This window comes from Primulina eburnea, unplaced genomic scaffold (assembly GCF_022965805.1).
Source record: "Primulina eburnea isolate SZY01 unplaced genomic scaffold, ASM2296580v1 ctg1068, whole genome shotgun sequence".
Classification (NCBI taxonomy): domain Eukaryota; kingdom Viridiplantae; phylum Streptophyta; class Magnoliopsida; order Lamiales; family Gesneriaceae; genus Primulina; species Primulina eburnea.
This window is the reverse complement of record NW_027330612.1, coordinates 1-14,005: the sequence shown is the minus strand read 5'-3', so window position 1 is coordinate 14,005 and position 14,005 is coordinate 1. Positions and strand designations below refer to the sequence as shown.

The window sequence follows — 14,005 nt, the reverse complement described above, 5'->3', positions numbered from 1 at the left end:
CACCACGGCCTCGCCTATCGGCAAACCCTCCTTTCCCTCCTCTTCCAAAAGAAAATCTACCATTTTGCCTGTCTGAGAAACCACCACGTCCACCACCACCAAATCTTCCACCTCTAGCCGGCTCTCTTTGTTGTAAACTAGGTAATAATTTTACCACCTCCAAGTTCACCCCAGCAGCACTTTCCTGGCCTACAACATGCGGTAAACATCAGTTGTGTAACAACTCAGAGGAATCCATATTCAATAGCATATGAACAAAAACTATTTGGTATTACGTCATCAGTCTTCTTAATAGGTGTTTCCACGAAATGAATTGGGCTTTACAACTGTTTTCTGAAGTTACATTTTCAACCATATATTTGACGCAAGTAAAGACATGACAAGTAATTTATTTAGCTTTTTATATGTTTGTGTTCGTAAAGATATTTTAAAATTAAAAATACAGCTTATCATATCAGAGTGTAATAGAATAATTGGATTCTTTCTGGGAGTGGTGATAAATAGAAAGGATCGTAATAATAATGGTGTAGGAAACTGAAATGTAGGAAAAAGTGAACAGGACAAAAGTGTAGTTTTAGAAAATAAATTGAGAATGGGGTGAAGATTGTTTATTTCATTTCGATAACAAACACAGGTTAGAGGTATTTCAAGGATTCTTTGCATTGCAGAGTTCTTCAACTTTCATTAAATGTCAGGTAGGAACTCACCAGCAATGAATGTGTCGAGATCTTCGGCAGCCACATCAAAAACTGCCCCTGTCCCATCAGCTGTTAAAGAAAGTCCCTTGATTGACTCAACTTTTTCTTCAGGTAAAAATCTTCGTAGAATCCCATAAACATAGCTGGAATGTCACAATGTCAGTAAGAATGGAAAAGGTGGAGAACATACTAACGAAACATAAGGAGCTAGTCGAGTGCAACCGACATCTCAGGAAATCATAAATATCACTAATTATAAACCTACTATTACACTATAACATCAAACACAAAATACAGAGGTAATAATAACTAGACTGCAAGAATTAAGATGATTCCATAGGCAAAAGACCATGGTTTGTTTTTCACAAACAAAATACAAAATATTGAAAGAACTACTTAGAGAAGAAATTTTACACTCTTCATATTGCAATAATATATCCACAAGACAAATGAGAAAAAAAATCTCTCCATGCTTCGTAGAAGTCGTCCAAAAATTGGAAGGAGTTCTCTGCAGAAATCTTGCCATACCTAATACAATAATGTTGCAGAATATATTTGCTAAATTTATACAAAACCGAAAATTTTCTGTATGTTTCAAGGGTAACTTGTCACTTAGTGTATCACAGAAGTGGGGCAATAGATCAAACTTTCAACAATCCACATAAATGCAGTGACCTTTCACATATGCCCCAGCACACTGGTAAAATAGATTAATTATAGATTAATTAAAGATAATGACTTGCAAGAACTTACGATGGTGAGTGAATAGGCCTTCCACTTTCGAGGAAAATTGTCACAAAGTTCTCCATAGAAGTGAGAAGTGATCTGCTCTTGATCTCGGTATAGCCCTGCATAACAAACAGAAAAATTTGAGGCAACAAAGGAAGTTATAAATTTTCAAGTAAAACGGAAACAATATATAAAAACTTACAGCAGCCTTGGCCAGAGCTTTTGCGAGTAATTCTGCCGGTGATAAATCAGACGAGTTCAGCAGCTCTTCAGCCACAGCCTTGAACACCGGAATAACACTGCAAGTCAGAGCAATGGATATCTTTTTCAATGTCAGTGAAAACATATACTTCAAATTTTCTGGATCATAATGCTGCATACCTATCAGAGATCTCGGTGATCTTTTCTGCAGCTTCCAAACCAGCAGCTTTAGCTATATCGGCTGGTTGTGGAGCAGATATGTGTTCAAATTTCACACCTGATTCTCTTTCAATCCTCGAAAAGTTTGATTTCCTTGGATCATAAAGCATCACAGCAACACCACTTTTGCCTAAAAAGGTTTCAACGTACTTCCTCAATGGACATGCACCATAAAGATGAACATAAAATGCAAACGATCATATTATTAGCAATCACCTGCTCTGCCTGTCCTTCCAGATCGATGAATGTACGCCTCTACATCACGAGGAGGCTCACACTGAAGCATAACAAATATTGTCATCAGACTTCCATGTGAGGAGTATCATAAGCGCTATATATGTGTGTGTGTATCGCTGAACCATGTTGTGAGATGAAGAAAACAAAATAGTACCTGAATTATTAACTGAACATCATCAATATCTAATCCACGTGCGGCGACATTGGTAGCTACGAGTGTTGAAAATTTTCCAGACCGAAATCCAGAAAGGGTAACCTGAAAACATCATAAGATAATTTTACAAGGATCTCCATGGTGTCTTTCAATTTTGTTAGGCCTAATTGTAAATGTTCCTCACCACCGTATAACAATGAATATCATTGCAATTGCAATCTCAATTTACCTCAATCAAAATAATAGAAAATCAGTGATGTTAAGCTTAGACATGAACAATAGGGTAAATATAGGCTATGTTGCATGGATACGGATACGAGTATCGTATCGAATACGATACGGATACAGCGACACGTCAAATTTTGAAAATATTAGACACGATACGGCTAGGATACGACAATCATTAAAATATATATATTTATATTTATATAAATTTAGTATTGAAAAGTAAAAATTATAGAAATGGAATGAAAGAAACGGACAAATGTATTTAGGGATTTATAAGTCCAATAAAATTTATTTTAATTATTTTTCTTTTAGTCCCTAGAAATTTTAATTTTTTTAAATTAACCCCTAAAACTTTTAAATATTTGCAATTTTGCCCAAACGTATCCGAAAAAAGTATCCATGCCGTATCCATGGCGTGTCCTCGCCGTGTCCAAAACGTATCCGGCTGGTCAACCCTAAAAAAAGTCAACGATACGGATTTTGAGGTATCCGACACGCGTATCCGCGTGTCGTATCCGTATCTGTGTCGTATCCGTATCCGAACTTCAAAAAAAAAAATAAGGTATTCGTGCTACATAGAATATAGGAGACAATTTATATACAATGAATAAAATCTAATGACAAGAGAGAACACATTTTAAACCAATTCTTCTTCTTTTAACAAATGAAGATAGAACACATAAGTGCTCAAGGATAACATCTTACTTCCCGTGTTGCCTGCTGTATATCCCCATGCAAAGCTCGTGCTCCAGGCAGTAATCCAGCTAGTGTAGAAGCAGAGTCCTTAGTCTCAGTGAAAATAATAGTGCGGCCTCCACTATAGAAATTATGCCATGGAAAATGGGTGAGGGGATGATAACACGAGACAATAAATAGATAGGAAAGAGGATGATCATAAAAAACAATTAAATTCCAAATATCATGTAAAATTATTGGATGCAGTTGACAGAAGCAAATCAACCTGCTGTAGCAGCGAATGATATCAGGAATAAGCTGGGATCTAGCAGAACTAGAGCAAGGAAGAACAATATGCCTCACACTGGTGCTAGCCTTCATTTTCTCATTTCCAACAAGGTCAGCGGTCTTTTTATCAGGTTTTAAAAATTTAGCTGCAATCTGGCATGACAAATGCAGGTTTTGTTCAAAAAGGGGAAGGAAAACTGACCAAAATGAAGGTTTGAATAACAAAATTATCATGGCATCTTCCGCTTCAAGGAAAACCCAAGAAACAAAGAAATACAAGAAAAACTTACTTGCTTCACCCAGGCTGGTAGAGTGGCACTAAAAAGGAGAGTTTGGACTTTACTTGCATCTTCTACCTTGCCTTCAAATTTGTAATTAAAATGAATTATAATAACAAGATTAAGAACAAACTAAGATTAGGAAATAACTAAGTACTCTGAAGAAGTCTAAATGAATAATAAGGTCACATCCAAATGCAAATGCTCGATCGTTGCAGCAAGAGGAAAAAATAGAAAAAAAAATTGTCAATCTAACAGACCTAGAATAAGTTCAACATCTTCAACAAAACCCATCCTCAACATTTCATCAGCCTCATCAAGTACTCGGAACTTTAGTGCCCTAAGATCAATATTTCCCCTCTCTATGTGATCCTGCAGATAAATTCCAAACTTGCAATCTATTTAAAAACTGTACAGATATGTCCATCAAAAAGTAGGAAGAAAGTTGCATTAAATAAAATTATACCTTGATACGACCAGGAGTACCAACAACAATATCAACACCTCTTTTCAATTGAATATGTTGTGGCTGGTAGGGAGAACCCCCGTACAGGCAACATGAATTCAACCCTAATGCCCCACCATAGGCTTCAAAGTCAGAAAACACCTAAGATCATATTTACAAAGAAACGTAGGGACCAAAATATAAGACATTGATACTCAGAGAAGTAATAATCAGAAGAATCTAGAAAAAAAAAGAAACACGGAGATATTGTATTGGAATCTGGAATATGTATTCAGATCTTGGATTCAGGATTCCATAGAGCAAAATTGAAAAGGAAGGCCAAAACAATTTTTTTCAGTAATCGCAATAAACATAAAAAGAACACTTTATGTGGTTAACAATCGTGAAACTTCTTTTGAATAAATCAATTAAGGAAATAAGGAAAATATTATTCTACATTTCTTCACAAAATTACTAGTTACTAGTTATCCAAATATAGAAGATAAATACCTGTGTGGCCAATTCTCTAGTGGGTAAAAGCACAAGAACACTAGGTGTCCTTCCATATCCAGTCTTTCGGGATGCTTTTGCAGGTCCATTTGTCAATGATTCCAATATGGGCAACACGAATGCCAATGTTTTCCCCTGTTATCATACTTTTAAAATTAAAGAAAAGATGTAGAATGCTTAATCAACACATAAAACATAAAGGAATTAAATCATATCTATTTATTTATTCAGAGATAAACAGGTGTCCACCAGAGTCAGGACTATAAATCGAACAATTAGCTATTTGGATTTCAACAGTAGTTGCATAGCAGAATGAGTAACCACTGACAGCCTACATCCACATTCAATAAGAAGTTGCATCCCGATCAAGTACAATAGATTGTATATTTCCTGATTACATAAGCTCAATAACACCAGCTAAAATACTAAAATTTTGTCATTTCCAGCAGAACAACGAACATTATCAAAGCCATCGTTTTAAGGAAAATGCAGTCCCTAGAGGATAGAATCCACTAATAACAAGCTACTAACATCCTACGTTCATCCAGTCACTGGAGAGTATATCAACGGAAAAACCTTTTGATGTGAATTCAACCAGAGAAAATCAAATAAAAAATCCAGAAAATAAAATAAAAATCCAAAAAAAAAAACCATAAATTCAGAAGCCAGATAGCAATTGTAACATCAATTCGCCAAAAAAATAATCTTACTAAACCAAAAAAAAAAAACACCTAACCTGACCAGTGCGCGCCCTTCCAACCAAATCCGAACCATCAAGAACAGTATCGAACGTCATCGCCTGAATAGGAAACAGCGATTCGATCCCTTTCACCTTCAAGGCGTCCCTCAACGGCTTCGATATCCGGAAATTAGACACCGCATTGGGGTTCTCAACCTCTTCCTCCTCCTCGTCTTTCAATTTCATCCTCTTTTTCTTCTTTCCTAGATCATTCATCGGCTCGCCAATCTCCATACTAGTTTCGCTCCTCTCCTCCTCCTCATCATCATCGTCAATTTTCAGTGCCTTTCGCTTAGTCTCTTGCTCTTTTTCAAATGGGTATTGGAATTCGAATAGTCTGTATCATACTCAGAGGTTAGTTTAGTCTTTTTGCTCGACTTTTTCTCTTTCTTGCCATTTTTCTCCACATAATCCTCCTCAACGGAGCAAGCTTCAACATTTTTCATCTTCAGCTTCTTCTCGAACGATGGAGACTCTGCCGCAACCACCGAAGGCATCGTTGACTATACGTAAACTGCGTGTATGTATATGTGCGTGTGTCTACTGTGTGTAAGAGGGAAACAATTGAGTTCCGCTGCTGCAGGGAGGGTGTATCAATGAGACGCAGCAGCAGCAGCAGCGGAGAAGAAACAAGAGGAGAAGAGAGTGGTTCGCTATTTATAGGCGATTAAAGTGGAGCGATTTCTGGCCGTTGGATGCGTCGGTGGACAGTAAACGAAAACGACGGGAAGTTGAGGGTTCTGGGAGGTATTTGAATTGGGCCTCATTTTGTAACCAGGCCCAAGGTTAAAATTGTAAATTTAGGGCTCTCTCAATTTTTTAAAAATCAAAATAAAAAACAAACTATTAAATAATAAATAAATATTACAAAATACTTTTGTAGGTTTTTATTTTATTTCTATTAGTGCATCAATCCATATGTATGTATATATTATTTGGACTTCAAATTTATTTTCGTAAATTTAAATTTAATTATAATTTTTGGTTTATGTTAAAATAATAGGCAAAACTTTGTGTGAGACGGTTTTCGGGTCGTATTTATGAGACATATATCTTATTTGGGTAATCCATGAAAAAATATTATTTTTTACGCTAAGAGTATTATTTTTTATTGTAAATATAAATAAGATTGAGTCGTCTCATAATTAAAATCTGTTAGACGATCTCATATAAACCCATTCAAAATAACTGACAATGATAAATGAACATAGCAATATTTTGAGTGAAATTGGAAATTAAGTTGTTTTGAATATATTTACAAATAATAATTAGCAAACGTTTTACTGACTTCATGCAATGGACACGTGTCAATAAATGATTTGCCGCCTCGCGTTTATTTAAAAATCAAATTCCAATTAACCCAAGAGGATCCTGGGTTCCTTTCGATACAAGATTACATCAAATCCAATACCTTTGCCCCCAAACTCTATCATTATTCAAAAAAAGAAAATGAATTTTTAAAAAGATGGGTTTTTTGAAATTTAATTGAAGAATTTATTGACGGGAAATGGGGATGGTGAAGGGTTGTGGAGTTTTGGTTTTGATTCTTGTAATTGTTGTTTTTTGCTCGAGTTTTGGTGTTTCGGCGACATCGGAGAAGGAAATTAGGGAAGGTTTTATGGGGATTTGGTAAATTCGACGGCCGCTGATAATGGAGAGGGGAGTATTGCGAAGATGTTTGATCGTGTTTTGGAAAAAGAGTTTTCTGAGAATGATCAGCCCGAAGGTTAGTTGTTTTCCTACTTTGATTTCGGTTTAAGTTATACTTTTTGGAAAGAAATGGTCAAATTAAGTTTTTGAGATGGGCTGGGGGGATTCTGTTTGTTTTTTTTTCCGCACACTGTTTATGAAGTAATTTCTTCGGGTGGTAAACCTTGTCTGTTGTTACTGCTTTCATTCTCCATGTTCATTTATCAAGGTTCTGGCGAAAGCAGCTTCAATAGCAGTGTAGCTGATCGACAGGTCTGTTTTTTTCTTCTTTTGACTTTTGTTTGAAATGCATTGAAGTGGGCATTTTAGTTTTTTTTAATCAGAACTTAAAGCTGTATAGATTTTCTCATTTACTTCATCATAAAGAGTGAAAGATTAATTATTTATCCATCTGGTTTGTGTTTTTGTGCATCATGCTTTTGAAGACTCGTGGTACTTCTCTTCATACTTTGGATTACTCTCAGCAGAAAGAATTGAATGCAATAATAGTTTTGCTATAAAAAAAAAAATGAATGCAATAATACTTAGATATTTTGTGAAAGGTAGTTGGTTTTTTGGTCATTCCATCATAATCATAAATAAATAAATAGCTGGTGATTTTTCGGACAGCATATGCTTTAATTCTATATTCTTGTTTATCTTTCAGGTCATAATCGTTCTATTCTTTATGAACTGATCGATGTTATACCTTTTTGCTAACATTAGATTCTATCATGACTGGTCAGGCTGAATTGGAGACTGTTGCCAAAATCACTCATGAGAAGATAAAGAAGAACGAAACTAAAGAGGCCAAGTAAGGCAGTGAGCATGAATTTGCTTCTTCAATTGAATAATATAGATTGTTGTCAATTTACAAGAAAATGATTCCAGTATTTTGAACCTCTTTTACACTTATTCTCCAGTCGGACCAAAATTTTCCAGCTTCAAGATGTTTTCTCACTTGAGAATGAAGATTCTGATGACATGACAACTCTGATTGATAAAAAGGTGAAACTTTTTTTATGGGCAACGATGTAAAGACAGGAATTCTTTAGCAAAGTTTCAGTGTTGTTGGCGATGAATGAATCCTTTCTCACTCACTATGCTTTATTGCAGGATAATGTGTTTGTGATGTCGAATAAAAAGTCAAATATCCTGTGCTCCAAGTAGATTTTAGGTAAATCTACTTAAGCAATTCATGCGAGAGAGGGTGTGTTAACATACAACCATACAATGTTTGTGTGTTCTGCCCTTCCCGCCCACATACATATTGGTGGAGTTGGGGAGTTTTGTATTTTGTAAATACTGCTGTTCAAACTTTGCATGGTACATATGACATCATATGCAATGTTGAAATCTTGTAGGCTGATTTCAGACTTGGTAGTTGTGATCGTCTCTGCCGCCATTGGTGGAATAATCTTTTCATGTTTAGGACAACCGGTTGGTATTTTGCTTGTTGTAAATACTGTTTTATTCCATTATTATTTATTCCCTGTGCTCTCTGAATTATTTATTTTGCCTTTGGCTACTTTTACCTTAAGTAAATTATGTGTTTCAAGAACAACATATTCTTATCTATTGGGTTTGGATAAAAGGTTATTGTTGGCTATCTACTTGCGGGATCAATAATTGGACCTGGTGGTTTAAAATTTATCAGCGAGATGGTACAGGTGTGTTATTCTACGATGTTCCTTTTGCTAAAATAATTCTAAGTTTCCAAAAGGAATGTCTTATACTTTTCTTCCTTTCTGCTGTTTGGATGTTGGAAATCTTTGGCTGAAAGTGAACTTTAACATAGGTCTCTGAATTCTCTGCATTCCTCTTTTACTTTTAAAGTTAGCATTTGTACCAACATGACCTTAAGTATTTTGTTTAGTTCAAAATTTATGTGATTTAAAGTTTTCCTTATTTGTTAGATCTCGTAAATTTTAAATGAAGTGAAAACTACATGGCTAAATTCTGATTATTTACTTTTCTGACATTATTACACTGTTACCTTTTAGATCAATTTTTGCCAAATCAAGGTGGTATTGTTTTATGTTCTTACACCTGGAAAAAAACAGGATTTTTATCAATGAATTTCCATCTTTTTTAAAAATATATAAATATGTACCGGATGTTTGTATCATTGTATGTATCATTTCATCGTGACAATTTCATTGTTTCTTGTTGAACCCTTTGGGAGTAAGTTTAGATTTTCTTCTCGAGTGCTCAACAAGATGCCTACGTTAATATATTTTGTCTTAAAACTTTATTCTTGGGAGTTTTAGCTTTTTATCGGAAGTAGGAGATAAAAATCAGTTGATATTCTGTCAAATTTATTTGCTTGCTTTTAGATCGGCAAGAAGTTTGCCAAGTGATTCACAGAAGACTTTATCTCTTCTTTATGGTCTAATATAACTCAATTGTCTCTTTATTGGTCTACATCAAGCCATTTCAACAGCTGTTTGTATGAATGTGTTGTATCTAGAGATAATTGTTTGCTAAGTTTACATTTCATAATACAGGGTAACCTGTTCTCAATTCTGAATTCAATTTTTTATCAGTTATTGTGCCCTTCATTCCTTCTCAAATAGAACATTTTTTAAATTATAGATACTTTTAACTAATTGCATTCTTTGAATGGTCTCTGTTTTATTCTTAGTGGTTTTACCATAAATATAATAGCAAATTCTTTTTTAGCAACGAGTTAGGGGCAATTTTATACACTACTTTTTCCTGTATCCCAATTATCTCCTTTTTGTTTTCCATTCATTTTCAGTGTGAGACTGTGGCTCAGTTTGGAGTTGTCTTTCTCCTATTTGCTTTAGGGCTGGAGTTCTCTTTATCAAAGGTACAATTCCTTTTGTTATGTCATTATTCACAGCATATTTGTCCACCTATAGTTTCTGCATTGTCCTAATATATGTAACTGATGCAGCTTAAAGTTGTGGGACCTGTCGCTGTCCTTGGTGGATTTCTTCAGATAATTATTCTTATGTTTTTATGTGGTATAACTGCAATGGTAAAAATCTGATATCCTACATCTTGATATTGTTTGGACACTTGCTTTGGCATTTTATGCCAATGACACATGATTTGATGGCTGCAGTTATGTGGAGCAAAATTGTCAGATGGTGTATTTGTCGGCTGTTTTCTCTCAATGTCGTCAACTGCTGTGGTATTTATCTGATTTTCTTGTACAAATAATCAACTACGAGCCTTTGTATCGTGTACCGAAGGATGTAATCACGTAACAATTAATTTTCTGGCATAATTCCTCACAGGTTGTCAGTTTCTGGTTGAGAGGAACAGTAACAGTGCCCTTCATGGTCAAGTGACAATTGGAACTCTTATTTTTCAGGTTGATTTGAATCTTCCTGATATAGTTGGCCAAGTTATTATTTTTATTACCATTGGGTGAATATTATTATTTCTATTCAAATAATATTCCAGGACTGTGCTGTGGGTTTGTTATTTGCTTTGCTCCCTGTTCGGTAGCGGTAGCAGTGGCATTTTGCATGGAATGGCCTCTATGGGAAAAGTGTAAGTTCATCTTAGAGCATTTGTTACTACTTATTAGTCTGCCATACCATCACTTTCTTGTTCAGTTGTTTGGTATTAATTTCAGGCTACTCACTTTGTCCATTTATCTTGCTCTGGCTTCTGTGTTGACTTGGATTTTTGTTCCTCGGTTTTTAAAGTTGATGACACAGCTATCGTCCCAAGTTAGTAATCATAACATTTTTTTACTATTCTTCACAGTTTTTTTTGTGTATTTAATTTCGAAGAAAACATGGTCTGATCCTAGAAGTTTAATCTGTTGTGTAAGAATTTTTTGACATATTCACGAGTAATGCTTAAGTTTAATTGTTGTAGATAATTGAGAAAATGTTGTTGATGTCTTGTGATTTAATCCAGTACCAGGGTAGTCCTCTGAATAGTTATCAACCATTGGTGTAATTAATGCTGTAAAAGAGATATTAACCTCAAGTAGGGTCAATCGTCATGTGCTAGTTAAAGTTTTTCCAATCTTATGGCTGTAAGAATAGAAAGATGACCATAAGATTACTTTTGCTCTCATTTTTCATGCACTCTGGGGTTCTAAGATACATCGCCTGAATCTTACTTGTGTGTTGTTTATGTGATCATTAGACAAATGAACTCTATCAGCTGGCTGTTGTGGCATTCTGCTTGATGTCAGCTTGGGTAAGGATGGCGTAATCCTGACTTTTTATGTAAATTTTCTTTTTTTTTTATTTTCCTGTTTAATATGGTTAACCCTGTAAACACCTTGTTTGTGGTCCCATTTATGGTGAGTAAGGTGAAAAGTCAAGTCTAGAAAATTATAAATTCCTCGTAATCAGATTGTCGTGGGGTATATGTGTCTCTCGTGACATTTATATCAGTAAATCAAGTTATTGAGAAATAAAAATCTCATCTTGTGTTTTTCAGTGCAGTGATAAGCTGGGCCTTAGTCTTGAGCTGGGTTCCTTCGTGGCTGGGGTCATGATATCCACCACTGAATTTGCACAGCATACCTTAGACCAGGTATTTTCCAACAATTTTTCTTATGAACTGTTTTACTCTAGTTTTCAGTAATTCTGAATGAATCATTCGATAATTCTTTGAGTGCATGTTTTTTTGTAGGTCGAACCGATTCGTAACCTCTTTGCTGCTCTCTTTCTTTCTAGTATTGGAATGCTCATACATGTGCAGTTCCTCTGGACACATGTGGATATATTGCTTGCATCTGTTCTTCTGGTGGTGGTTGTTAACAACAGTCGCTGCAGTGATTACAAAGGCATTTGGCTACAGTCTTAGGACATCATTTATTGTAAGTCTGACCTTTCCTATTTTTCTCAATCAAGGATCTCTGACTTATGGTTGCTATGTGCTTTGCAGGTTGGTGTGCTATTGGCACAAATCGGGGAATTTGCTTTTGTTCTCCTTAGTCGTGCATCAAACTTACATCTTGTTGAGGTGATTTCTCACTGTTTTCAATCAGATATGGTCCTGACAATACATGAATTTTTTGTTCCACCTCCTTTGTCATGCATGGTTCATATGTGTTGGTGTTTTGAATTTGACATAGTGTTGTGAGTTTTAATTTAATGAAATTTTACACACAATTGCCGTGTAACATTTGGTGAACATTTTCAGTTTGGCATTTAAAGTTTGACATGCAAGGCATGAGCAGCATTTATTATATCATGATATGCATTTGTTGATTTATGTTCAGAATCACATTTTTCGAAGTAAATGAAAGTGCAATTCATTTGCTAGCTAAGGAACATGCTACTTGGGAGTCAAAATGCTCTTCATGATGCTAATATGTTTATACCATGAATAGTATTTTTCTTCGTTCCATTCTGACTTTGGTTTCTTTTCAAAGAATATGTAGGGTAAGGTCTATCTTCTTCTACTTGGAACAACAGCTCTCAGCCTTGTAAGTTTTTTAAATGTTCAAATTTACTCCAAGAATCCCCATAGTCGCCTACTCACAAGCCATCGCTTAACACTACAGGTCACAACGCCCGTCTTATTCAAATTGATACCTGCTTTAATGCACCTAGGTGTTCTTATGCACTGGTTTCCTTCAGAGACCGTGAACAACGAGAGGTGATTGTATAATCTTCCTGGCCCGTTACTTCAGAGACGCCAGCAATTATTCAAATGAACAAAATATATGGTGCATAAGATCCGAACTGCCCACAAGTCAAAATGTCTAAGCTTGAATCTCTGGATTATCTCATATTTGACGTTACACAATCAACTAATATAATACTAAACTCATTTTCTGCAGGAAAAAGTCTCAATGACTCGAAGCGCGTGAAATCTTTGTAATTACATGATTTCTTTATGGTCTGACTAGATCACGGTACAATTAGAAGTGGATCATATAGACAGTTTTGTTATAGAAAAGCAGCAGCAAGACTGATGGATCAGGCATACATCAAAGCTTGTTGGAGAGACTTAGATTAGATTCTGTGCGCATATACACCTTTGGTTATATTCATACAAGCATTTGACCGTAGTAGTGAAATGCTTAGAGCAAGATGTTATTCGGGTCTTTGTTCTTGTCACAGATTTCCTCGATATATTTTTATCATTAATCAATTATTTGCCACACGGCCGCCATGTTGCTTGGGGTTGTGTTCAGTGATTTGTCAATGGAAATTATACCCTTTATTTTTTAAAATTCCACCGAAATTGACTGATGAACTAAAGGTTCTCGGTGTTTAATTTATGACTTGGAATGCTTTCAATCTCATTGAGTGTGCTAATATAAATTCTTGTATGAAAGGTATCCCGTAGACTTCTTGCGAATCAAGACCATCAACATTCAACAACCCTTTTAAAGATTTCTCATTTCTGCACTAGAAAACCAAACACCATATATGATCCATAGTGTCTGGAGTCCCACATGAACAGCAGCTCGAATGGCAATAAATGGTTTTTTTAGATTGTTACGACTGAGTTTGAAACACAAAGCTTTGTCTTTAAACTTAAAATTTTCGTACGAGATAAAGAGTTGGTTGTTCTTGGAGTCAAAACAAAGAGGGGGCAATATTGTTGAAAGAATGTATGCAACATTTTTGTGTTTAAAAACCTGTAACAGATTGTATGATATGACAGCTATCAGCCTATCACGGGTCCTATTATGCCTTAATAAATTCTCCCCCTTTAATTTTCTATCGACAAAACGAAGCCCATTTTGTCCCAACATTTATTACTTACGATATAGAGTGATTCTCATATGAGACCGTCTCACGGATATTAATCTGTGAGACGGGTCAACCCTACCCATATTCACAATAAAAAGTAATACTCTAAGCATAAAAAATTATACTTTTTCATGGATGACTCAAATAAGAGATTCGTCTCAAATTCGATCCGTGAGACCGTCTCACAAATTTTTGCCTACGATTTATA

At 35.3% G+C, this 14,005-nt stretch overlaps 1 protein-coding gene and 1 pseudogene across 1 annotated transcript; one reads left to right on the top strand and one right to left on the bottom strand.

Moving 5' to 3' along the window:
* Window positions 1–6: 6 nt before the first annotated feature.
* LOC140820490 (DEAD-box ATP-dependent RNA helicase 7-like) lies at window positions 7–6,059 on the bottom strand (the record flags this gene model as incomplete). Its single annotated transcript, XM_073180782.1, is given in 15 exon segments — window positions 7–189; window positions 708–841; window positions 1,452–1,546; window positions 1,630–1,726; window positions 1,809–1,977; window positions 2,064–2,124; window positions 2,239–2,340; window positions 3,172–3,283; window positions 3,428–3,582; window positions 3,720–3,790; window positions 3,968–4,079; window positions 4,174–4,314; window positions 4,663–4,797; window positions 5,399–5,719; window positions 5,722–6,059. Coding segments are annotated over 15 exon segments (2,065 nt in total), but the record flags the coding sequence as incomplete, so codon positions are not given.
* A 741-nt stretch (window positions 6,060–6,800) lies between these two features.
* On the top strand, window positions 6,801–13,249 carry LOC140820491 (K(+) efflux antiporter 5-like; annotated as a pseudogene).
* Window positions 13,250–14,005: the final 756 nt, after the last annotated feature.